This window comes from Falco rusticolus, chromosome 5 (assembly GCF_015220075.1).
Source record: "Falco rusticolus isolate bFalRus1 chromosome 5, bFalRus1.pri, whole genome shotgun sequence".
Taxonomy (NCBI): Eukaryota; Metazoa; Chordata; class Aves; order Falconiformes; family Falconidae; genus Falco; species Falco rusticolus.
Genome location: NC_051191.1, coordinates 67,985,904 through 68,013,742, shown reverse-complemented (window position 1 = coordinate 68,013,742; position 27,839 = coordinate 67,985,904). Strand labels below are relative to the sequence as shown.

The 27,839-nt window shown below is 38.2% G+C and overlaps 1 protein-coding gene across 18 annotated transcripts in view; it reads right to left on the bottom strand.

Moving 5' to 3' along the window:
• Positions 1-27,839, bottom strand: part of ERC1 (ELKS/RAB6-interacting/CAST family member 1) — a 302,189-nt gene that overhangs the window by 139,041 nt on the left and 135,309 nt on the right. For 14 of the 18 annotated variants that reach the window (XM_037388425.1, XM_037388439.1, XM_037388433.1 and 11 more), the window contains one exon: positions 20,108-20,119. The exons of the other annotated variants lie outside the window; for them this stretch is intronic. In XM_037388425.1, the coding sequence (XP_037244322.1) occupies positions 20,108-20,119 (12 nt within the window). The remainder of the gene's footprint in view (positions 1-20,107; positions 20,120-27,839) is intronic. 18 annotated transcript variants of the gene reach the window in all.

Genomic DNA, 27,839 nt, shown 5'->3' with positions numbered 1-27,839 from the left:
GTCTGACACGTTTTCAAACAGAATATGTATTTCAAAGAAAGAAGTAATTTTAAGAATATATAGTATTGACATTCACTTTCTCATATCTCAACCAAAATTAATGTCTTTCTAATATATTAGATAGATATGTTGAGACAAAGGCAAACTTTCCTAAAGCAGTTTAGAAGATGGAAGTCTTGATATTACCTAGTGCTTGCAATACTCAGATCAATCATAACTGTCATACTTGTTTGGTAACTTGAATTCATAGAATCATAGATCCATAAAATGATTTGGGTTGAAAGGGACTTTAAAGACTATATAGTTCCACCCCCTCTGCCATGGGCAGGGGCACCTTCCACTAGAGCAGGTTGCTCAAAGCCCCATCCAGCCTGGCCCTGCATCACATGTAGGATACACTATCACTCTGTACCTCTGTTGTCAGAAAACAAGAAACGCTGGGCAATAAACCTTTCAAATTATACAGGTATCTATGGTATTACCTTAAATTTCCCCAACTGTTTAACTACATAAACTGAGGATGTCACATGAAACTCAAAATCTATAATCTAAAAGGCTTGCAATCATTTGATGCATGAAAACACAACTCATCTTATCTCAATGCCCATGGTATCAAATGATAATTCTCACTTTTACAATAATCCATGCAAATAATAATGTAAAAGCTTTAGCATATACAAGCCCAGAGTCCTTGAACATTTGCACCATGAAAGTTCTGTGAAACTGTAAGACTTCATACTGTTATTTTGTAAAGAATCCTCTTTCTTCTTCAGCAGATAACTTTCAGTCTTCAAAGCCAAAGTCAGAGAATTATGTTTTTATATATACAAACAATATTTTAAAAATATTAAAAAAAACACACACATATTTTTATTATCAATAGACCTCAAAGGCTTGATTAATAAGAATCACTCAGTTCACTGCTCAGTAAGACAGTTCCATTACTATTCTGAATACTGAAATATTTCTGATACTTGTTATATAACAAGTTCACCTTCACACCACCGCTGAACAATGTACAGAACTGGACCACATATTGAATCGAAACAATAAAATATAGAAAGTAGGGGGTCTTAAGTGAACACACTGCAACGGGTACATTCTATGAGGAGACAGTCAAGAGGAAAATAAAGATTTGTCATAATATATGTGCACAAGGAAACTAATTAGGACTGCAAAAAGAAACAAAGCTCTGGAATTCCCTCAGTTTGAGAGCTTCATTTTCAAGAACTTAGTGTTCTTTTAACGCCTTTGAATGCAATTACACATATATATAGCACATAACCCTGTCAAAGGGACAGTAAAGTTTAAAAGAAATCCTTCATCTGTTAAAAGTATTTCTATTAAAACTGAAAAAGAAAACCTGCACAAGATTAAAGATAGCAAGAAGAGAATGAAATAATTACAATGATGGCAACAGCTAAGAGGTTTATGAGTGTTTTCTAGAAAGCACGTAAAGCAACTGAGTAAACATCAATTTGCAATGTGTACGTGGAATTCTCATCATACAAGAAAGAGCACATGAATTTCTGAGAGATACAGAGTATTAAATATTACTATAAGTTCATAGACCTACTGAAACATCTTTTTAAAATGGGACACAGAGAGAAAAAGAATGCTGGTTCTTCTAATAAAAATTGGAGAGCCAGCTCATGTTCCGTGAGATAAAGCTTTAAAGAAGGATATCACAGGAATCAACAGAAACAATAACAAAACTAAAAAAAGCAAAACTACCTTACCTCAGAAGACATTTATTCTCAGTCACCCTCAAATCAAATAATAAAAAAATGTTCTAGTCACATATAAAAGAAGAAAAACCTAATGAGAATGTTTATTATGTTGAATTACAGTGAAGAATCCCACTCATATTGGAAATAACAATTTATTTTGCACTTTTAATAGCAATTTTCAGATAATTACTTTTGTGAGGTACAATTCCTAGAAAATTTAGCACTAAAAAGTGAAAAAAAACTTCCATTGCTTAGAATTTTTCTCCATTCCATTTCTTCTCAAATATGTCATGTCAAGTACTATTACAATGGAATATATTAGAGAAAAGGAAGCAGAATCAAAATCAGGCTTCTGATTCAAAAAAATAAACCCTAAAATCTTTCAACTAAATACGAGCCAAGTTTTTCAGAATTAGTAATTTCACATCCTTTGATTTTGGGTGCCAAATTTAAGCAAAACGCCTGCTGGAAAAAAACCGTAAAATTTCTCAGTCTGGACACTGAAAATAACTATTTATTTTGATGAATGTATTCTTTTTTATATGAAACAAAGCTGCATCACTTTAAAAAAAATCACACCTTTCCACTTCTCTATGAAACTCTTGAATTTCCAGTGATAAGGTACAGCCGAACACCATGGGGAATTAATTAAAATAATGATAATAATCAAAAAAACCTTTCAAATGAGAAGATTTCACATTTTAAAATTATTTTAAAACAGGAAGACAAATATAAGCAATAGAAAATTAGTGGACTACCAAGCATTCCTGAAAAATTGTTATCTGTGAGTCCTTTGGAAGAGTTTTCCTCCCTACTAAAATCAATTGCTCTATAGACCCTATTATTTATTAAGACTTTGATGAAATTCATTTTTTCTGTCCTAATGTGAATATTTTTCCATTTTAATGCTAATCTTATTATCTTTTACTGTAATGCACATCAGCATACATAGCTGTCAATTCTTTCCTTATATGGATTTTCATGCTACATGTTATTGTAACGTAAGCTATGTTCCTCATCTGGTTATCTTTTCTGGCATAATTTCAGATGTTCTTGTAAAATAAAAGGTGACAAAATGTTAACTGAAAATATACATAAGTTAATTTGAATTTTATAATTATATTTTAGTATATTTTTCCTTCCTAGTTATGCACCTAACACACAACAGCGTTTTTATAGTAATCCAAGTGTAAGTATACATTTACAATGCTTCTGAACCACCACAGCTTACCCTCAATATAAAATGTAGACACACATACTGTATTTCACCTAATAAATACACACACTAGATAAAAATATACAGATCTTGTGCACAGCTACAGAAACAGCCTGTTTTATTCATTTGACTTAGGTGCTCAGAAAATATTTCTGTGTGTCAGTCAGCCATGTCAGAAAGATTGTTTTGTTCAAGCCTTCATGGACGTAGCATTACCACCACCCACAGGACAGTCCACTGTTGCTGCAGCTACTAATCCTGCTGGACAGATGGACTTAATTTGCTTTAAAGCACACTTTGCTCCTCAACATAAGCTAAACTAATGCAATAGTCAACACTACTGAAAAAAAACCCTGCAAGCTGTATGCCATGAAGTAATACATTATTTAGTTTAAAATTGCCAATGTGCCTTGTTCTATGAAATACTATATTCTACAATGTGTAATAGAGAAACATAAAATAGCTCAAGTTAGAAGTGACCTGTAATGATCATCAAGTCCAACCCCCTGCTCTTCGCAGGACTACTTAAAACCAAACCATATGACTAAAAGCATCATCCAGACACTCCTTGAACTCTGACAGGCTTGGTGCCGTGATCACTTCCCCGGGGAGCCTGTTCCAGCGACCGATCACCCTGTCAGTGAAGAACCTTTTCCTAATGTCCAGTCTGAACTTCCTTTGATGCAGCTTCATTCCATTTCCTTGTGTCCTATCGCTGGTCACCAGAGAGAGGGGATCAGCACCTTCCCATCTGCTGCACCCCTTGAGGAATTTCGTATCATTGCATAAGACCTTGAAGGACTTTATAGTCGTTAAGAGACACAGAAAAGTACATTTATTCACTTGTGGAATGAAATGGAGCAGCCATATGAAAGACTATAATACTACAGCAATTTAGGTCAATGTGCAGAACACACTATATTGGGAAAAAATGCCAGAAGGAGATACTGGAAGGCAGGAAGCAATCAGCTAAGTTGTCCAGACCTTAATTAGCAGTCTTGTTCATTGATTAGATGGGGGAGAAAAAAAGGAAACTTCTACTGCAAAAAAAATCAACATCGACACAATGGGATGATAGTGATCTGAGTTGGATTGATTTAAAATTCACAGGAAAGTGTCAGATGATTTAAAATTTGCAGGAAAGTGTCCAATTTACTAAATTGGCACCACCATTTCCTTCATCACTTCTCTGTTTTTAAGGTCTGCCCCACCAAATATTTTAGCTGGCCATATCCTTAACCTTAACTTACTGATTTAAAAGATCACAAACACAGTGACATAACTGAGTTGTTGGGGTTTGTTGTAGTTTTGATACACAAAGAAAAGCATTTACATTCTGGGAAGTATAACAGAAGAAAGCCAAGGAAAAACTCTTCCCAAAGGTGCTACTTTGTTTTGAAAATAAGTAAAACCCCTCTTCTGAAAGGTTTTGCTTTAGCTTTTAGTTGCTCAAAACTCACTTCACCTTAACAGTGGTTGATCACAAAACCACGGAGAATAACGGCAGCGTTTGGAAAGCGTGATTGCTTAACCTCAAGAAAAAGAAAGTGATGCAAGGAAGCTACATAAGTGATGAAGGAAACAGGCTTGACCACATCACACAGTCCCATCACCACAACTGGATGTCTGATTGACAGTCAAAGGAAAGTTGCCAAAGGTTGAACAAAACTCCCTATCTTAACGCATTGAAAAATTAGGATCAGGGGAGTTACAATACTGCTGAAAATCTACATGGAATTTAGTATGGCTGGATATTTTTTTTTTAGAACAGTAAGCATTTTCTGGGCCTCTTCCTTTGCTTTGTTGGGCTGTACCTAGCAATCCCAGCTGCTTAAGTAGCTTGTCACTATTCTTACACTAAGGTCAAAAAATGGTGCATTAAATTACTAAGTGAAAAAACAATAATTTAATTATGCTTTTCAGACAGCTTGGTTTAATATTACTGCCTCTGTTGCACATTGCATCCAAGCTAAAAGGCCATCAACACACTTTCAGTGAGTTGCTCTTGTTTGGATGCACAGCTGGCAAGCTCCAGCACTCAGTTACCTCTTCTGTTTGTCAGCCTCCCCTCCCAGAATCTCTCATTATTTTGTTACACCGTTCCTCACTCTTCCATGCCATTTATATGACGAGGTAACATATGCCAATGAAAATATTAACAGACCTTGAATATTTAACAGGTCTGCTGTATGTGAGTCAAGTTGTCCTGCAATGGCTTTAAGAGACGGGGAGAGTGGACTTAAATTTCCTGAAACTAGGAAACTTTGATTTTCAAAAACAAAGTGTGTGTTCAGATCAGCACTGGAGGGGGCAAGGGATGAAAACTAGAAACGCTACGGGAAACCAGCTTGCCCCAAATTTTAGGAAGAGGAGCCTAACAGTGTCTGAATCAAGAGGTGTGCAAGTCAAAGACTAGAAGTAGATCTCAACTCTACACGGGTCACTGTCTTCAGTGTCAAGAATTATGTGCATGATGTCAATGTGCGCTTCCTGAGGCAGTTGGCATATCAGCCAGCACATCTCTCACTCTAGCTAAAACAACATTAAGATTTTCTTCCAGAAACAGCTGATGGGGAGATATGGGAAAGAGGAACACATGGCTTATGAATCTAGAAACTCAATACTAAAAAAAACTTAACCCAAACCCTCTTATCATTTAGAAACACCTCAGAAAGAAACCCCATCACCTGACCTGTTAGTAATACATAAAGCTTACAGATAACGTATTTCAAGTAGTAAGGTGACATGAGTTATTAATGCTACATGGTGTATTTCATGAGAGGGTATTAGCAAGTCCTAACCAGAAAAAGCCATCAGCCCTTACTACAGATAACTGCACTAATGTACTACCTTTAAACATAACTTCTTTAGGAGTACCTAAAGGTCTTCAAACTTAGGTCCAATCTTCTCTGAGGTAAAATAAGTCAACTGGCAAACACGACCACCTCCCACATTTGGCCACACAATATATAATAATAGGTAATACACTTTTTTAAAAGTTTTTCTCTTCTTATATTAACCTCTCTGATTCAGTCTAGATGAAGATCAAGAAATATAGTTTAAGCCACACACACAAAATCTGAATGCTACAGGTGCTTTCCCTGTGACATGCTATTTCTCAAGGATCAGTAGGGAACACACATTCACGGAAACAATTTTCTTCATGATAGAGTGAAATGATGCAACATCAACAGTCAGTGAGCTTAGCAGGGGTCCTCAAACTTTTTAACCAGGGGGCCGGCGCGCGGATGCAGTGGCAGGCAGTCATCTGCGGCTGCTTGGTTTCCCCCCCAACCCCCGGCGGGGAGGTCTGTAAATACCGGGGGCCGGATTGAGGACCCTGGGGGGCCGTTTCCAGCACATGGGCCATAGTTTGAGGACCCCTGGCTTAGAGAAAGGTTCATAATAAATACATTAACAGAAAGAAACACCTAACCAAGGATGAGAAGCACATGTCTCAAATGCGTACTGTAACACTATCACACTATACCTATTTCAGGGAAAATATACTTATTTTTTCCTTCAATCCCTTGATCAAACAAAACTAGAATAAACTCAGCTACTCTTCAGTCATGAGGCAGTAGCCCAGTTACACACAAACAATGGCGAAGTCAAATGCTGTTGTCTTAGTATTCTCATAAAAATTAGAAGAAAAAGGTGCCTTAACCAACTGGCTAAAATTGAGGGATTAACAGAAGTGCCTTTGTTTTAGTTCAGCAACAGGTGCATATAAAATTAAGCAAACCAAAGGTTCACTGTCAGACAGGGCCAGATACGACATACTAAAACCAAGAAACTCTAAAAACTTCAGGCAAACCTATAGCACCTCATGTCTTCACTAATCCATAATTCCAGTTTTGTAGCTATAATCCACAAGGCCCATTCGCCCCACTAATGTGTGGCTAAAAAAACCCTAATAAAACTAATGTGCAGCTTCCCAACTATTTAAATTCTCAGCATCCATTTACTAGGAAGCAAGTTTTGTGATGAAAATAATGAACATGTTAGCATAATTACATAAATGATGTCAAATTCAAAATCAGGTTTCAGAGATCAAATATCAGATTAATTATATGTCAAGTTCTTTAATTATTTTTGAAAGCTGATGGCAATTGAACTAGAAAAGAAACCTTTAAATTTAAAACTTTGCAACCTTTAGTTTTTAATGAAGCTAAGAGCATTGAAAATACAAAATCAAGGTGAACTCTGAAATAAATCTGTAAGAAAATGATATGGGTGCTCCTTTGTTAAGAATAATAGTAATGCTTTAAGGACCTTAATAAAAGCATTCAGTAGTTCAACAAATAAGTTTGTTCTGTTGTATTTTTTCTTCTGCTTTTGTTAATTAAACAAACAGATGCAAAGCCAAAGAAGACATTTATAAAATGGCTGATTAGGCCTCAATGTGGATTTCTTCTCCATGCAACATGCTGGGTTAGTTGGATTTGGCCCTAAGAGTGTGGGAAGAAGTCCCAAAGGTGCTGTTCTTTTTACCTTTACCTCCAGTGCACAAGCCAACTGCCCTGTGAACAGATCACACACAGCCAGTCACTCTCTGCTCAAGAGACCTGCACCGTTTGGCTGAAAGAAGTATTTTCTAAACAGCAATAAAATCTTCCTTATGAATGGCATCTTATTGAGGTTTCAGAGGGTATTTTTGTGATCCAAGATCACACATGTCTCGTTTAACTGCAGTCCCACTAGCCAGAAAAGAAAACAAAACACAATACAGCACTTGTTTTCTTCCATATGGGTATGTGATCTTTTCATTCCTTCTAGAATAATAACTGATACAACCAATAATTAACAGAAAAATTGAATGTAAAAATCAGCCATTGAAACAACACCAAAAATTGAATATAATGCAAGAACAAAATTTAAAAAAAAAACATTTAAGAACTATGCTAGAGTAGTTTATGTTTGCCTTACGGCATATACTGAACAAGCTATCAAGAAAGAAAAGTCCTCTTCTAAAAACTTGCAGAAATTTGGGATAACAGTTGAATATGATCCTCTCATTTTGAAATAGCGTATGTTAAAGAATCAAGATACGTCTTACACTTTCAAGCTGACAGCTACCCAAAATCTAGTCTTCAGCAAAATGTATTAAACTGAACAGTTGCCAAGGACAAAAAAGAAAGCACAGTGAATGTACCCACTCAGTGGAAGAGGATTTCTGATATAAAATAAAAACATGCATAAGAACATTCAGAGTCTTGCTCTAAGGAAAAGGATGGGAGGACAGTGATGCCAGCAGGACCATCCTGAAAAAACATAAACTGGTCCATTTCAGTGCTAAAAGCCCAGTAATTTTATGTCAGTCAGATGCTCAAATAAAAATCTTACATAACGTAGCTTATCTCCTTAAACCTAAGAATCTTTCAGACAGACCTCCTCTATTGATGTGAATGGAAAAGTGTTTATCCTGTCAGCTACAAAGAAGCTGTACCAAACCTGATCCAAAGTTGGCCATTCCCAGAGACTACACTGGGAAAAGTATGCAAACATATGGGGTTGACTGAAAAGCAACGTTATTATGCTGATCAAAGTGTACTTTGCCACATTGTCTTCATTATCATGAGAATCTGAGCTGGTAAGTATACAGTTCTGTTCTGGTATCTACTGGGTGAGATTCATTTCTGGTAACAAATGCAGACCACAGTGTCTCTCAGAATAGCATATTTGGCATATTTCTTTTGGGTGCTTAGCAAACAGATTGATTAAGAGGTATCTCTTCTTATGAAATACAGTCTGTAGCACTGGCTTTGACAGCTCACATCAGGTTAACACGAAGAATGCCTACCGGGATGATTTGTTACAGACTTCTGACTGTGTGGAAAACAGGGGAGAGCAGCATTATTTGTAATAAATATACCACACACAGAGCTGAACTGCCTATCTAAATAGTGCAGATGGCTTAGTTCCTCCTTCTCAGATATAGCTGTAATGCTGTCTTCTCAGTCTGTCAGCTGTAGGGCTCCAGAATACAGCTAGTAATACTTTGCAAGTTGAGTGAACATTGCTGGATTTCTGGAGAATTCTGTGAATATTGTAAGCAACATTTATGAGTGTATCTTCATTGGAGGTTTCTGTAATAGCCTTGGTAATGTGCATAGACAGGGTTAATGACTTCGGCATTTGAGGAGGGATTTCTACCATTTCACAGTAAGTGGAACGGCTACAGAACTAGTATGTCCATGAGTGTTCTGAATAAATACATTATTTTTTAATATATTAGGAAGGAGCATGGAAGAAAATATGTGGTGACAAGATGCGCCATGTTTCAGACATCTGAAATATACTCTGATATGCCCAGTGATCACAAAGTTTGTTAATTAAATTATCTCTAATTTGAACTATCTACTGAGGAAGATAAAGTCTTTATCTAGACAATTATATTACTCCAGTGAACTACTTTGTATATGGTGACCTTGAGACAAATGAGGCAAAATTAAGACTTTAATTGAGCTGATCCCTTTACCAGGGCAGCTGCCTTGATATAGCTGGTCCCCAAGATACCTTCTACCTGCCTTCAATGAATTTGTCTTCCTAGTAATTGGGGAACACTCATAATCATTAGGAAAGATCAACAAACAACTGCCTTTGCTGTCAAGAAAAATATTTTCTATAAATTATCTGTCTTTTTATATGAAGCCATACATTGCAGGTTGAGAGATACAAGCAGTGTTGAAAATCTAATAAAGAACTACTGAGGCTATGGTCATAACAGGATACAGAAAGACAAAAGGAGTTCCAGTCCCTCTCTACTTTGAAATAAAATTACCTATAATTCAAGAAGCATCTACTATTCCAAGATGCAGAAGAAAATGTACTCTTTCCTCTTTGGAATTTTTGAGAAATCAGCTGAAATTCATTTAAAGGTTTTGGCATTTTTTTTTCTGTTGTTCATTGCTTTCTGTTTGTGCAGACAGGTGTAAGGAAGAATGTAGCAGCATACAGATGCTTTAATTAAAAAAATTAAAAATCCATGTTGCTTTAATCAAACTCAGTATCTCTTGGCTTAAGATTAGATTAGATTTTTCTTGCAGATATGTGCAAACTAATACGATGTATTTCTGTCCATTTAAAAAAAATATATAAAAAGATAAAAATGGATCTGGGGAAGATTACATGCGTAATGGAAAAGTACTAGCAATTCATATGAGCTCCCAGAACTGTGTCAGTCCCTCTGAAGGAGAGAAGACAACCAAGCTGATCTGCCAAGAATATACCCCTGATGCACTCTTCCATGGTAAACTGCAGCTTTCCTCAGAGCTGGCCATCCAGGTCTTCACGCACAACCCACTCTTCCTGAATCTTTGGAGCAATAAAATGCAGATTGTTACTGAGCGAGGCAGGTCTAGAGAATGAACCAAACAACACTGAACACAGTATTGGTAAAAGAGAAAATGTGTGACAGGAGATGTCCCCATAAGAATGAATTTTCAAAGATACATCATTCCCACTGAAGCCTGCAGGGCTGACTCTTTACCCTTACATGTACTTGTAGGGTAAAGTTGTATTATGTCACCTCTCTTTTAGTTCCCAGCATGTGGGACTTCATCAAACATGGCATGAACAACTCAAGACATTAAAGAAGCAAGGGGAAGTTTGCAGGCAATCCGAGTTTTGCTGGAATTCAGAATGGAAACAATCTGGTCAGTGCTATTAGTGCCAGTGAGAATGATAAAGCTAAATTCTGGACTGATGCTGAAAGCGAAAGAAAAACATACACTTTTCAGACCTACCATCTGGTAGGCTACAGCAAGTCCATCACTTTAAGAAGTCACAAGTTTACATGCTAGGAGGGAGCTGAGCAACAGAGGACAGCACGAACTAGTGGGAAAGCAGCCTCCATTTTCTGTTGGATTGGCACCTTTTGCGATCTTTTGCCAAGGCTGGCACCGAGCACGTCAGCTTGGCAATGGCCAGCTGTTGGCAGCTGTAATCTCTAGGACCAGATGAGGCTCTTCTGGACTATCTACAGAGAGTATTTTGCAACTCAAGTTTCCAATTCTTTCTCACTCACTTGGTTTTTTAAAAAGGAGAGAGGTTACTTGTAATGATCAAGTTCATTCCCGAATGCTTGAAAGGAGGATGCTGGAACTGAATCACTCGAACCCCACTGTTACCACGAAACTACCATCATGCTTGATCACAATTTCTATCAAATCCATTCAGTATTGTAAATAGACATATCATAATATTCCACGTAAAAAACAGTTAACATGGAACTGAGTATGCTGGGCCACTAAAGGCATAGGTGGCACTTTACCCCTTAACGCTAGGGGTCAATTAGTCAGCCATGAACAGAAAGCGACAACTGGAAATATTTTGTTCTCCAAGGAAGTGAAAAAACATTTCTTTTAAAAAAGAAGAATGGCCTATCTGCTGGACAAGAAGAAAATTAAGTAAGTTTCTGAGAGCATGATTAAATCTGCCTGAATTACCCGGGGTACTTCAAGAAGACAACTGGCTAAAAAAGCTGACATATTCCAGCATGAAAGGGGCCCTCTACTGTTTGCAAATGAAGAACACGTTATGCAGCAGGACGGAATACTTGACTACAGCACCCATCACAACAATGAAATGGAAAAGAGCCATGGAAGAGAAAGGAAAAGGAGGGAAAAAAAAGCTTACCAATTTTATCTTAGCATAAGAACATTAAGAATGTTTTTATCTTGCAATATCTCTAATAGCCTACTAGGGATTTTATGGACACACAATTTTCATATTACAGTAATGTGATTAAGACTGATTCCAAATGAATTGGGTCATAGCAATAAAGTGTGCATTGACTCTATAAATTGTATGACTGTAATAAATATCTATGTTTATCTAGCATATCATCATAAAGATGAGAAATTATTTGAAGAGAACATGCATGGGCCAGTTAGGAAAACTGGTTTCATAGGAACCAGGATGAAAAAATATTAGCTAGTGACTAATGGTAATAACAAATGCTCTCAGCTGATGAGCAACTGAAAGGCACGTCTGAAACATAAGGGTTCCTATGCCCCCATCTGAGGCAGCAAAGTCACCTTGCATGCAGGTCAAAAATGGAACTTGGTCTTCACAAATACCACAAGAACAAAAGGTGTAATTTCAATTTAGTCACAGGTGCAGACAAAACACAAAAGGAGTAACTGCCTAGCCAGCTGAAAACCTCACAGCAGAAAAATGCTGTCTCAGCAAGCTGCTGAGACGATGCAGAGTCAACTGTGCTCTATTTCATGTGCCCACAAACTGAACAAGAGAAAGAATGTGACAAAAAGGGATGTGAATACTGCAAATGGAAAACGGTTCCCTCAACCCTAATGACAAGCACAACAGCATGCCTGGCATGATTCAGACTAGGAAACCCCCACGCTGAAAGATCTAAGGTCACTGTCCTAGTCTAAGCTCTCAGCCAGCAAGGAAAGGTTACAAAGAATGGATAAAAAACAGGGAGACAGATAACTTCCAATTTTATCTTCTCTGATTCCATTAACAGCAATAATGTTTGAGAGTATCTGTGTTTAGGGATGGGGAAGAAGGGGACAGAAGTAGGAAGACATTAGAAATCTTGAAAAAAATGTCTGGGTAAATTATTATTTATGAAAAGACAAGCCTATTAATACCACACTGACACATATCAAAGTGATGCATTATCCCACAAAGCAGCAATTCCTTGGGGCTTTTTAACATTGCTTAAAAACTGAGAATACGAGTAGAAATTTGAAAGAAATAAAACTGCAGTAGACTCCACCACCATATTTTTCTTACTTCTTTCTTTTCTTACAGCTATAGTGCTGTGAAATAACACGACAGTTATACTTCATCCTGCTTTTCAAGGTCAATATTATGCAGTAAATTCTCACCAAAACCACACAAAAATTGTAGAGTTTGTCCTAGAATACAAATTAACTTACCATGGTAAGTTAGAATCATGGAGTAATTTTGGTTGGAGGGGTGTCTGAAGGTCACCTGGTTTACACTCCTGCTCAAAACAAGGCCAGATTAGAGGAGGTTGCTTATAGCTTTGTTCCAATGAGTTTTTAGTATCTCTAGTGATGAAGACTCCTCAGCCTCTCTGAGCACTGGTTTCAGTATCTGACTCTGGCACTGTCAATTTTTTCTGCTGATTATGTCATTGGAACTTAGGTTGGAACATGCTGCAATTACTGTCTGTGACCTCTCAGCAGCCACCTGCTGCAGGAGGTCCTCCACCTGGGCACACCTTTTGCAGGCAGGTCTGCCGCCTGTCCCTGCCCAAAAGTCTTGGCACTTCCCACAGCCTGAGGTCTGCACTGCGGCCTCTCCCTTCAGCAGCTCCGTCTGGGTGGAGGCATCGGCCACCACTGGGGTAGATGGTGCCAAGCCCCCAGCCAGAGCTGCAGCCTTTGCTCTCAGATGGGTGCCCACCATTCTGCCTTGGGGGGCAGGTAGGATGAGTGTCCTTGACCTGTGCAGATGGTCACAGAACTGTGCCCGATCGCAGGGTTACGTGTACTCAAGTCTCTATGCTTACCCTGTGGAATGACCCTCCTTCGAAGGGGCAACCTCCCATGTGAAATGCCACACCATGCCCTGTTTGCCTGCTCGGTTCACAACACTCCCTAAGGCTCCCTTTTTCTTTTTTTGCTTCTGCTAACACAGCCCAGTATGCATTTGGCTTTCTTCACAGCGTGACACTGTTGACTCAAGTTCAACCTGTCTTCAGCCACCCCTTGGTCCTTCTCTTGAACCAGCCTTCTACCAGTCGGCCCTCAGCTGGTGCAGATGCAGCGGTTATTCAACCCCAGGTGCAGAGCTTTGCACTTGCCTTTATTGAACCTCATGAGGTTTCTGTCAGTTCATTTCTCCAGCCTGTCAAGGTCACCCCAAAAAGGAGCCCTGCCCTCCAGCATCTACTCCCCATAACCGCTCCCCTCAGTTTGCTATTATCCATGAAATTTTTGAAGGTGTATTGCATCTCATCATTGTGCTGGTTTTGTCTGGGATAAAGTTAATTTTCTTCATAGTAGCTAGCATGGGCTCCGTTAGATTTGTGCTAGAAACAGTGCTGATACCACAGGTGTGTTTTAGATACTGCTGCGCCGCGCTTGCACAGAGCCAAGGGCTCTTCTGCCTCTCACCCACCCTCCAGCGAGTGGGCTGGGGGGGCACAAGGAGCTGGGAGGGGACACAGCCGGGACAGCTGACCCCAAGTGACCAAAGGGATATTCCACACCACACAACGTCATGCTCAGCATATAAAGCTGGGGAAGAAGAAGGAAGGGGGGAAGTTCAGAGTGATGGCGATTTGTCTCCCCAAGTAACTGTCACACCTGATGGAGCCCTGCTTTCCTGGCGGTGGCTGAACACCTGCCTGCCCACGGGAAGCGGTGAATGAATTCCTTGCTTTGCTTTGCTTGTGTGTGCAGGTTTTGCTTTACTTATTAAACTACCTTTTATCTCAACCCACAGGTGTTCTCACTTTTACTCCTTGTATTCTCTCCTTCATCCCACTGTGGGGGAGTGAGCGAGCGACTGTGTGGTGCTTGGTTGCCGGCTGGGGTTAAACCCTGACAATCATCCACATCATTAAAAAGGTATTAAACAGGGCTGACTCCCCTCTGAGCCAGTCATATCACTGAAAACAATCAGGTTGGTCAGGCGTGATTAGCCCTTGTAAACCCATACTGCCTGTTCCCTATCACCTTCTTGTCCTTCAGGTGCTTGGAGTTGGCTTTCAGAAGGATCGCCTCGAAAAACTTCCCAGTGCATGAAGTTATACTGACTGCCCTGCAATCGCCCGGATCCTCCTCATCCTTCTTGAAGATGCGTGTGATGTTTGCCAGTCATGAGGAACTTTCCCTGACAACCACGAGCTTTTGAAGATGATAGAAAGAGTCCTCACCAGGACACCAGCTGGCTCCCTCAGCAACCTTGTATGTATCTGATCTGATTCAATTAACCTGCATATTTCTAATTTGTTTAAGTGGTCAGTAACCTGGTCTTCCACCTCTGTGGGTAATATTTCATTCCTGCAGACTCTGCCACCATGCTCAGTGATCTGAAAGGAGCCTTATCAGTAAAAAGGGGGGAAAAGAAGCTACTGAGCTCCTCATCCTTTTCTGTGACCTTTTAAAAAGGTCTCCCGACCAACTGAGTTCTCTGTAACTACCATATTATTGCTGAGTCCAGGGTCTGTTAAAGCTTTTGATACTGTCAGTTACGGAAATGTCTGCACCAAGACTGTTTTACAATAGAAACATAAATTCACTGTCTGTCCATATACTTACCTGGCTTTTCGTTTTAACAGAAATGAAAATCTTGCCACTTTTGGGGATAAATTTTTGCACTGAAGTTAGCCATTAAGGAAGAAAAATAACCTTCAGATTTTATTCCTTTGACTAAATGTGATGTGACACATATGGGTTAGGCAAAATGTTTAATGTTGCATGAAGTTTGACTGATAATTTCAGTTAATCTTCTGATGATGACATGTAATTTGTTAACTTTGGGATATATGAACATAAAGACACATTTTAAAGTGTCTTCTAAAAATAATGTTGTATTTTGATGTTTCAAATAGTACGGTAAAAAGCCATCTTTGTTGCTATATCTGAAAAAAAGCAAATAGTGAAGGATTCCTCTAATCTCTCAGAGCATTTGACTCTGAGCTCTTCAAAATTCACAGTGTACTGTTGACATACAAGCATCCTCCCTAGTGCCATATCCAGTCAAGTGTCTTTCTCATGCTGCCACAGCTCGAATCCCCACAGGAAAGCTGCAGGCTTTGTGAATACATGTGCTGAAAACAGAGCAGTAACACAAAAAGAAAACCAGCTCATTGGTGTTTCATATAATTAATTTCAGCAGGTAACAGGAGTGAAATCAGATCACGCAAGACTGCAGAAAAATGAGAATTCTGAAATGATGTACAATTGTGAATAATTTGCTTTGTGAATGATGTGAATGCAGTGAAATGAGGCAAGAAAAGAGGACATTCGACAGAAAAGCTACAGATTTGACTTCAAATGGAGGAAGAAAGCTCTGATAATCACTATACCTAAAGCAAATTCAAAAGACTATGCCAGTGACCTGTTTTAAGGAAAACCACAGTTCTATTCCATGACCCACTCATCACCACCCAACTTTCTCAGCCAAGAAGTCCAATGCCTTATTTCTTTCTTTTCCCCATTACCATCTGAGATGCCTTAGTTCTCCTCACTCACAAGGAACAGACATCTCTTACAAGCAAAGTACTTTTTAATGTGAAGAATTCCATAAAGCCATTTTTGCTTTAAATATAATTAAAGGAAACGTATTAAATAGAAAACAACTATTGGAGGTTGTTATTTCCTAGAAACAACCAAGGAAATTGAACAGAAGCTTCTCTGAACACAATGTATCTGGCTCTGCTGAGCTAAAACTAACTATTGCTGACTTGACATGCTTGAAATTTTTAATTCCCTGATGTGGTTAATGACCAGCATGGTGGCAGAATAAAAACCTGAATCTTCTGAAGGTATGAAACTGAAAAGCCAGCCACACTTCCAGTGAAATTTCTCCTGACTGTCCAGGCACATTCTCAGTACTCAGTTTCTGGGAGATACAATATATGACACAGTGTATAAAGGTATTTCCATCACAAAACCCACAGGTACCATATACTATATACCTGTAACTAAGGACTCTTGTCTTTTTTGTGTAACAATTGAGTAATATCCTGAGTTTCTTGTAATTGCTTTACTTTCTATGCAGTATTACCTGTCATTCTTTCAGAAGGATATTAAGTTTTATGTATTTCTTTGGTGGTTAAACATGTTCTGTTTAACATAAATTTAGGACTCTGGAAAAAGGACTGAAATAATCCCCTCATATTTTAGTATTTTGGTTTTATCCTTTGATTTTATAAGGCTACACTTGAGTTGCCACACTGACATTTAATTTTACATGGACACTCATAGCAGACTTTTATCTAGATTCATGCCACCAGCCTGTGTTCATCTAATCACCAAGTCACTTTGTTGTGTGGAAATAAGGATTACACTATTTTTTATTACTTGCTATTGCATCACATTCTCTTTGGTATAGCACAAAATCTAGGAAACCTCTATCAAGATCTGGATTACTTGCTTCGGAAGATGACACACAGTACAATTAACCATGTGATGTAAACTATTAGAAAATCTGACAGTAGAAAGCAGGATGCTAAAAGACAAGCTTTTCTCCTGTGGGAGACCTCCTGTCCTTCTGTTCCAGCTATTTTTCTATTCCAGTGCTATACTACAAAGATAAATCGTTGACGAATAGCATGCTCAATGTTATCCAGCAGACAAGATTAAAAAAAAAAAAACCTTAAAAAAAAATTGAAGCAGTTAAGCTGTTTGTTACCCAATTTGAAGCTAGAAATCTTGCCCTTGCTTTATCAACACAACTCATTCTTTCCTTGAAAAGTATGCACTTGCTCGTCATAGCATCTCATTTTCTCAGTTTTGTTAATCATTTTCCATCTCAACTTTCATGACATGTACATAAAAACCAATTATAAGAACTGTAACATGGGACTTCATGGTATTATTCTATTTTTTCCCTGCTGCAGCTAACGACACCGGAATAGTGTTATTTGGATTGTTACTCTTGAACTCAGCATTGGATAGCTCTTTACGTAAAGCTGTCATCAACAGAGATGCTTAGCAAAAACTCCTTATGGAAAACTGCTTTAATCCCCAAGCCTTCCAAGACAATTTTATTTACTGTGAATCCCTATGACATGCAGTCTAGGCCCTCAGACTTCAGAGCAGTAAGTACATGTCATAACAGCAACAGCAATGTGGATTATGCCATTATGTTCTGATTCACTGGCTTTATCAACAGGAGAGATGATGAAAGCTTAATAGATGGGAAAATTCAGAAGTTTTGCACTGATTACAGTAAGCAAAGCTGTTCTTGATAACAACAGATATAATTCAGAGTATTTCTTCCTGTTTCTAGAAGACAGATATACCTAACACATTTTTTTCACATATACAGTTCTTTTCCAGGAAGACACGTTTGCTTTGATGTCTGAAAAACGTAACTGTTTTACACCATTAAAAGAAAAATAAAGTTATGACTCCCACAGTAGCTTCCAGTGTAGAATGTAACTTCACAGAACAGCAATTTCTTCATATGTTGCACTTAATGGTAAAAAGGCAAACAGTGAAATGTACAGGAAAGAAAACTAGTGGTACTGCAACTCCTGTAATTTTCCTGCTTGTCCTTAGGAGAATCTTTTCATTGTATTTCTGGCCAGGAGGGATTTTGTAGTTTCAAGAGCAGTCCTTTCACTTATTCCCTTGTGCTCTTGATTTATTTAAAAAAATATATGAAGACCTCAGCAACTAGCCATCATAGTCAATTTTAAAAATGGAAGGAAAAAAATCCACCCAACAACAACGACTAAGAAACTATGAGGACAGAGTGGTAAATTGCTTTAACATCTTATCAGAAAACTCTTCTAAGATCCTAATGCTTGGCCACCTCAAACTGCAGTCATATCTTCTCGAGCCAAATTTTACAATATGCTCCAAATGAGAGAAATAAACATTATAATTACATAGTTTGGGAAAAGAGAAATTATGCCAGGTCTCAGAAAAACCACACTCAAACCACACCTTAAAAATAGTTTCCCCTCTTGTTAATCACGCATTCCAGCATAAGTGCAGGTATTGATAAAAACCTATAGCCATATGGATTGAAGCAGAAGTATCTTTGACAGATGGATTCCATAACATTTAGGACTTTATTGGCCAAAGCACATCAAACTCCACTCACAGTGGCAACTGGCAAATGCAGACTACCCAACAGAAGTCCTGTTCATACAATAAATGACACTGTGTATTTCAGAGGAGAATGCTCACAGAGCAGAAAAGCTTCCTGACAGTTCTGTTCTTTAGGATCTGAAGAAAAGAGGGTCATCCAAGGACAGCTCTCCTCTCCCCCACAATTACAAGTATGCCACTACAACACACTGAATATGGAAGGTATTGATGGACGACAACATGATTAACTTCCAATCCTTTTCCAGTTTGTGGGAGGAAGGAAAATACGCAGCCAAGGCCACAAGCGCAACTTCTGTGCCAAACCAAGGTCAGAACACTGACACGATTTAAAGGCGGCAGCAGCACTGCAGCATCGTGGGATTCCACTCACCACCACATTTTTCACAGTGTTAATCAGAAATAGAAAAGTCAGATGTTGGTTGGTAACTCAGAACTTCAGTCATTAAGTAGTAGCATTCTGCACAAACACACTGTCTGATACAATTATAATCATTCTTTCATCAGAAGTCACGGACACTTTCTACCCAACAGGCTTTTTATCAGCAAAGATTAGAATCCAAAATGGTTTCAAAGGCAACTGGGGTTCATTAGATAATGTACTCTGACCTGTATTATGTAGGCCGCAGACTTTTACTCCTAGCTTCTCTATTGAAATCCCAAAATCTACGATTAGCAACTGCTTTGAAAATATAAAAATAAAAAATTGAGACAAGTCTGAAAGACTGCAAGACATATTGTTTCTTGGTAGGGATTTTTCAGTAGTTTATCACTTGGTGCCTTCAACAAACTTATACTTTTGCTAATTTACTTATCTTTAAACCCTCAGCCCTTCGCTCTTTCTGACAGCACAACACACTCAAAGTGCACCAAAACTAGCTCTGCAACATCACTGCAAGGTTTCAGACACAGATGCAATAATAAAAATCCAACAAGTGAAGTATGTATGACTAGTATTTTAAAAGAACCAGTTCTGCACTCAACAGCTTGTATCAGAAAATACGGCTAATGTTCAATCTTTTTTGTTCTTGAAGTAACAGATAAACCCAATAATATTTCAACTGTCTTGCTTCAGCTTCCTGTTCCTGTAGTTTTTCCCTTGAAAGGCTTCATTGGTATGTCTTCCCCCTTCTTCCCAGTGCACTAAAACGTTGATTTACAGTGGTTTGATACAAACTGTTCCCTTCAAGTACAAGCTTCTTCTAAACGTGCACCCTGTCCAACCCATCCTCCTACACAAACCTAACTAAATCTCTGGTCTTTTGTTTTGTAGATCATGTAATTTGATGTGCAATCTTCTGTGAGATCTCCATTGTAGCTGAATTTAGACAACAGTCTTATAAATACCCTTATTAAAAGTGAATACTGACCTTGAGGTGAGGCTGAAGGAAGCAGCAAATCCAGGAAGGAGATGCGAAAGAAAAAGAGTTAAGAGTTTGTGAAAACAGTGTCCAGAGATAGAGCAGCTGAAGAACACAGGACAAAACAAGCAGATCTAAACCAGGTAATGACACACAGACACACAATCCTTCACAAACACAGAGCGGCATGTTTTATAGACATCCAAGAAAAAAAAGAAAAAAAGAAAAAGAAAAAAAGAAAAAAGGACCTTTACATTAGATTACACCATTTCACTTAGAGGCAACTTTCTGTAGAGAAAACAGTCTCCAATATGTAACAGTTCTTGGAAAAGGGAAATAAGCCAACTATAGAAAAATGTGGATTTGCACCACATCACTAGCGAGTAGACTTCTTCCAGAATTCTAACTGATGTTTTGAAAATGTGGAGTTTCACTATCTGAGATGAACCCTAATGTGTTCTTTTATGCCATCTGCTAGGGGCTTATTTTCTCTCCATGAGCAAGACACATCTTTTCACTTTTCCTGGAGATCTCAGACTTGTCAAAAGGGAACAAATAAAAAGGAGAAAACCCCCAACCATGGAGCACAGTCTTCAAGATCTGAAGATCCGTCAAACTTAAAAGTTCATCTTTTTAATAAATTTTGACATTGAAGTCACCCTTCCAAAGACAAACAAAAAAGTGCATCTGCCCCTTCTTCCTACAGTGTTGCTGTCTTAATTCTCCCATATAAGGTGCAATCTAAAAACAATAATGACCAAACAGGCATATTCTTGACAGTTCTCTCCAACATTGTTCAACAGCAGGATTGACCAAGACAAAATGCTGGAGTCTTCTGTATAACATAAGGTCCCATAGGTTCATTATTGCTTTTTTTTTTTTTTTCCAAATATCTCCAGTATCTTTTCATAGGCATCTGCTGTCAATTTCACTGATAACAGCAAGGTAAGTCAACAGGGAGCTATAAATACAGACATTTTCCATCTGATTTTAAACTTTATTCTTTTTCAGTTAATAGAAGGGAGGAAAAGCAAATGTCCTGTCCAATGTGGCAATTTGGTTTCTACAACATACGTTGTACTCCTCCCATGGAAAAATTTCACTCCAAAAAGGCTGGATATGGAGAAAAAAATTTCTATAGGATAGGCTAACTGCTATATGCTTTATTACTCTTGGTATATGGAACCATGTAAATAAAATTTGAAGTCCTTATTTCTGGCATAAATTTTACAAACAACAATGTAGGATATTGAATTTGTACATGCAGTAGTTTCAGAGTGAGGTACAGCTGAGAAGTGTATTGTTTAGCTGGAACAGATAAACTAGTCTAAAGATACTTTTCTTTACCTTTTAAAGTAACACTCTTCAAATCAAGCTCTTCAAGGACAGCTATTGCAAAGGCTGTGTTATTTGGGAATTTTGGGAAAGGTTAAGACTTGCAAAATGCCAAATACCACATCTCAGCGCTCGATCTTGAAGTAAGTTACAACGTTCCAAAAGCCTCAGTTAATTCCTACAGAAAGGCATGTAAGTGACAATTCTGACTGAAATCCAAGAGTACACTCTTCAAGCTGAGCTGCAGAGCTATGACAGGTCAAACAAATTTAACAAAAGGGAGCAATAAAAGTGAAAATAAACACAGATGTGAATAAGGGGGGGGGGGGGAGCTTGACTTTTTAATGACTGTTATTGAATCTAGATTATGAAAGTTTAAGACTTCTCATTTTCTGTTTCAGGGACCCTTTGTAGCTCCTGGTCCAATTGTAAACATGTTGTGATATTGTTTCTTCAATTTAACAGCGAAAAAAAGTACAGGCTGGAGACTAGAATTCAGAATAGCCCTGTAAAGTTTGAATGAAATGTACTGTTTTGCCTACTGTTTATTAAAGGTAGCATATTTTGCTGTCACAAGATGCAGGCAAAACAGGTCACTTGCCATCTTCGTAAACTACAGAAGTACCATTTAGCCAGCTGCAGAGGATTTGAATGGAGCATAATTATTGCTATGTCTTCATTTTGTTATGGAATAAATTCTCTCTTCCACAGAAAAATACATTTTGTGTAATTGCTAGCCCCTTTTCCCACGCTTTTTTACAGGGTTTCAAAAATATTTTTTTAAATGTGGGTTTTTAGAATAACCATATTATTTATCAAAACAAAAATGAGGAATATGTCTGAAAGCACATTAAAATCAGGAAAAAACCTGCAACTGTGCTATCAGTCAAACTAAAAACAAGGCAGACACCTGAAATTGCCAGCTATTGGGAAGTCACTGGAGATCTCCTACAGATAAGGTGAAGCCTCAGTGCACGGGGCTACATCAGTGAAATTGAGCAGAGGAGCACAGCAAGCATCTGCCCCAGGAAGCAGCCTCAAGCAAGCAGGATCAGATAGATATCGAGACATGCTCATTACAGAGCAAAATAATAATTTTCAGTTCGTACTATTTCCCTTCGAGCAAGAACACGCACTTGCAACATTCCTTACAAGATCCAGCAGCAGCCCAGTTTCTGCTCAGCCCCATTAACTGTGTAGTCCAATGCAACAGTCACACAGGGAAACAAGACAACACCAAATGGTAGTCTCGGAGAAATCCATTTTCTTTTAAAATGCCATCTCATTGATTTTAAAGACATAGCTGACTTAAACCTGATCATTCAGTGCCAATCAAAAAAGTTGGTGAGGTGTGAACACTTTGTTATTTTAATTAAGAAATATATATATTTTAAATCTATTAGTCCAGCTATAATTTTTTCCACATACTTGTGTATTATAGGGACTGGAAAGAGTCTACCACATCAGTCTCAGATGTACTTAGTAAGAGGTTTATGTAATGATTTCTAGTCAACCTTTGGATTCTGCTTGTTTGACAGTGAGTGACTGTGTGTATTTACAATTTCGTCATTCCTTCAAAGCAGTCTGACAGGGAATAATATGCACTTGATCTTCCTTCTGTCAGTCCAAGCAGCAATGCTATTTACATTTACCACTTTTGACACCTTTTCTTGGTGAAAGAATAATGGCTGGTCTTTTCCTTTCTTTTTAGTTCATATTTTGAGGGATGGGGAAGAGATAGACCAACAGAGAGAGAGGTTTGTGTGTGCATCCATCTGCAGATGCATGCATGGGTCTAAGAGCACCAACATGACCACAGATGGCCATGGAGCACTAATATTGCTATTTCACTGGCTTACTGGTGATTACTGGATTTTCCTTTTGGTTCTTATGTACTCCAAGACAACGTAAGATCTGACACTTTTTAATGTATGGGTTCTATAAAAGGTGGGGTTTGGTGGTTTGTTTGGGGTTTTTTTACTCCTTACATACTAATTTATGAGTATGGGTACCCTCGTATCACTCAAAGACGTTGACTGAAACAAAACTACAAAACAGCTTTTAAAGAGACGTACTCAAGGCAGGTAACAACGAAACTCTGATATGCAAACTAGGCTCGTTATTTACACGATGTTCTTTCTCCTCTGGTTTTATAATTATTTTAATTATATCGTAGCTCTTACAGTCTACTGATCTAGCAGTTGGATTAGGAGACATTTGCTAAACAAAACCCATCGTTGCTGCAATGCAGGCAGTGTATAAATCATCATCAGATGACAACTCCTATATTCAGTTACAGATAATAGACTTTAGGTGTGAGAGGGAATGCCTGATAACCATTGTGACCTAATGATAAAAACAAACAGGACTTTAACTCTACAGGAAATCTGGCAGGAAAAGAAGCCTTGAAAAAAGTTCACAATCAGTGCTTCTCATTACTCGTAAGTATTTCTCTAGTGTAGGGTCCTTCTTGGAGAATCCAACATCAGATCCTTGGTCTTGGATTAGTGGACAAAATAAGCTTGCAGCCTGTCGCTGAATCTTACAACGGAGACAGTCTGCACTGAGTTCCATAGAGAAGAATCACCTTGTTTAATAATGTCCATCTGCCTGAACATGGAAATAATACTAGGGCAAACACCCAGGCTTAGATGGTTCCGTGATGGGATGACACAGCAAGCTCATTCAACCAAAGCCTGCACCAGCCCTGACCTCTTACTACATTAAGGGCTGGACTAATTGGGATGCTTTGACCTTGTTTTTTAGGACAGCTGTTTCTGCAATATCACAAAGTTTCAGTTTCTCCCAAAATGCAGGAAAAGGGAGAGAATGGGAAATAAAGGATAGCTAAATAAAGAACAAATGGGAAAAGGATATTCCATTACATGAAAAAGCTGAGGATGGATTGAGGAGACACTGTAGAATCACTATGATGGCTTTTTTATCTGGTGCTCTCTACAGATGGATTTGTAATTACTGGCAGTGTCTCTCTCTCTTGTCTTTTCTTAGATGTTGGTTTCAAAAGTGATTAGTGAGTCTGAGTGTTGATCTTCAGGCACTTTAACAACGGTTGAACGTCAGAGGGCAGACACTGGCCTTCTAAAAATCTGCGCACTTTCAAATGTCTGAAGTTAAGCACCTGTAAGTAAAGGTGCCTGTATCTTATATTCTTATCTATTTAGACCAGTAATGTTGATATAAAATGTGTTATTTTTCCTCTGTGAAACTTGATGTGAGTCTTCAGTTGTAATGTTCATTTTGTATGAAGATAAAGCAAGACTGAGAAGAAAGAAATTTCTCCTTAAATTTCCTAGCTTAGTGCTTCTGAGATGAAGCTGGACTAACTACAGGCCTGGCCACTTCTTTCCATTACAAAACCTGGTTCTCAGTTATTTGCCAAATGTTAACAAATTGTGCTGAAATTTTTAATGACAGGTGTCAGTCTCACCCAGGATTTTTTGGGGACAATTTCAACTACATCTTTCACACACCAAAGGCAGCATTCTTGTGGAAAAAAATTGTTCATATGATTAAAGACTGTATCACTTTACTGTGATACATAGGCTCATGTAAGATGTGAATTAAAATTACGTGACAATCTTCATTTTGTAATGTCCTATATTTTGAGTGATTAAGCTTAGAATCTTAATATTCACTTAAGCTATGGATTTTTGAGGGAAGTGGATGAGAAACACAACAACAAATTCCACCTTTCAGTAAGACCATGCAATCACGAGATAAATATATTTGATTTCCTTTTATGATTTATGGTACAAAAATGAATCAAAGTATTTTCAAGTAATATTGAATTACTTCAGGTTTTCCTATGCCTGAATCAGAGTTCAACTAATTTTTGCAGGACTTCAACGAGTTATGACAATACGGAATTACAGTCATACCACCTCGAGAGGTTAACTTTAATGGTGATGATTATGACTTCATAAACACCTTTTGTTCTCTAACTTGACAACGTCCCTTTTACTTTAAATTACTTATATGCCCCAATGTGGTTCTTGTTTAGAAATTCTCTAAAAAAATTATTTAAAACTTCACAGAAACAACCAACTTGAAAACCAAAGACCACTATTATAAGATATGAGTAGTGGTTTGAAAATACATATTTCCACTTCAAATTGTTGATGTAAGCTGAGGGCATAATTTACTAGTATAGTTTCCTTTACACTATTCTAGGAAACCATAAAGTTGATGGAATGTGCAGTTAATTTCTCTATGCATCCATCCTTCACAGACCACTACACAAACACACCACTGTCTTAAAGACATACAGAGTAAGATGCTTCCTTCTACTGCCTGTATTTTTTCAGCACTCCTTTGAGATCACCCTATGTTTTTTAATCTTTTATTTTTATTTACTGTTGAGAAGAAATATTTGAGATAGGAGTGTACCTTTTAGCTGCTACACATAGAAAGTCTGAAGGTTTCTTCTTGCAAAGGGAATCCTTGAAGTCTTTCTAGAAAAACTCCCTAAAATTTCTTTCTTAAAATCATCATGATTTCCAGCTGTCCTTAAAAGGACTGCTGGTATTCCAAAACTGAGTACTGTCTTCCTTTGTTCCCACATCAAAGTCAAGCTTTCTTCAGGAAAAAAATGGTATGTCCTTACAAGGACTACCTATCATATATAGTGAGCATGCTAAATTGAAGTCAAGTCTGTAACTGGAACCAGGACTTTCATATATATTCACTCTGTGCTTACTTCTGAGGCAACATACATGTACATATTTACTGCCACCTCTCCAGTACAAAGTCGGTTCTTATTTGCAGAACATATACACACAAATACGTCTGTGTGTAAACTACTCATCTGAAGGCTGTGATGGCCATGTCCCAGATGGTTAGTATTATTTATCTTTTCTTTTTTATTTTTTTCTTTTTCTTATTACAGGATAATAATCACAATAAAACTCAAGAATAAGTCAATGCTGATCTCTATCAATGACACATTTTAGAGCACTTGAGTTTTAGTTGGTTCAGGCAGAATTGATAGCAGAGATTAGAATCAAAGGTAACACACAGCAAGATAATTAGAATAAAAAGCAACAGCTTCTGACTAGTTTAAATCAGGGAGAACAGCAGCAAACCTCCTCTGGGCTGTGGTCATAACCATTGTGACATGAATTGAACAGAGACTGTTTGAGCTTGTAGTTGACATAACTAGTTCCTGTTTGACCTAAGAAAAAAAGCGTAATTGCAGCAGACCCAAACAGCAGCAGCAGCAGCCGGGCAGCCAGCAGTGACATTCCATCCCATAGGAAACAGAAGCCTTATAGAGCACTCACTTTCCCAGGAAGTCCCACACAAACCCCCCTACGTGTTGTGGTGCAGGGACCGACACCTGGTAGGGAGGGTGCAATTTGCGGGAGGCGTGCTTTCTGAGAAAAGGCATAGTCAAAAAAAACCCCGCACGTACAAAACAAAACAACTCGTGGAGCCAGGACGTTAAGAGTATTAATGGAAAGGAAAAGCAAGGAAGGAAACAAAACACAAAATGAAAAGTTACACAGAGACAGGAGGTTATGGAATGGCAATACAAAAAGCAAACAGTTAGTTATAAAGAAAGTGAATAACCAGACAGCTACAAAACCCTCTACACCGCCACAATCCAGGGACAGAAACAAAACTTATAGGGCTGTTCACCCACAGAAGAAACGCAGACTTATGGCCCACCTTCCTGTAAGAAAAAGCAAAATCCTGCCCACAGAGAATATAAATTAATGAGCTTGTAATTTTCATCTCATGTTGACTCTAGAATATTTTTTGAATTTTTGCATAGCATGCACCATATCTAACACACTGGGTTTTGTTATCTTTCCTCCCGTTCACAGCTGAAAAAAATGCCCCCCACCCAGTAATCGCAGCAGTTACTGAAGAGTGTGTGTTTCCCTCTTTAATCTGAGCTAAAGGCAGCTTTGCCATCATTGAAAAGGTTTAAGAGAACAGTTTTCTGCTTTTCATCTTCCTCTCCTCCTACCTTTTCTCTTTCTCTATTCCCCTATACATACCTCTCTAACAGGTGACTCATCTGTTCTATAGATGAAACAGCGTTACTATTTCTCTTCTCCTGATGAGGTATGGTCTAGCTGTCACATATAACTAGCATAAGGGAAAACTCCAAGGAGAGACTCTCTCTCTTGAAAAATCATGGGGTTTTAGTACAGTTATTCCCTGAATATGACTTTTTTCTTCTCATCTTGCTCTGCATTGATTTCCTGATAGGCAGAGCAATATTCACTTTCTTGCTTGCTGACAAATGCTTCTGCAAACACTACGGTTCTTCAAGTACAGCAGAGTTTGAACAGCTGTAGAAGCACTAGAAGTAAAGACAATTTCTAGCTTGCTCTGCATGGGCCACAGTTTAGGAGCGGCTTTTCCATGGTAAAATTAT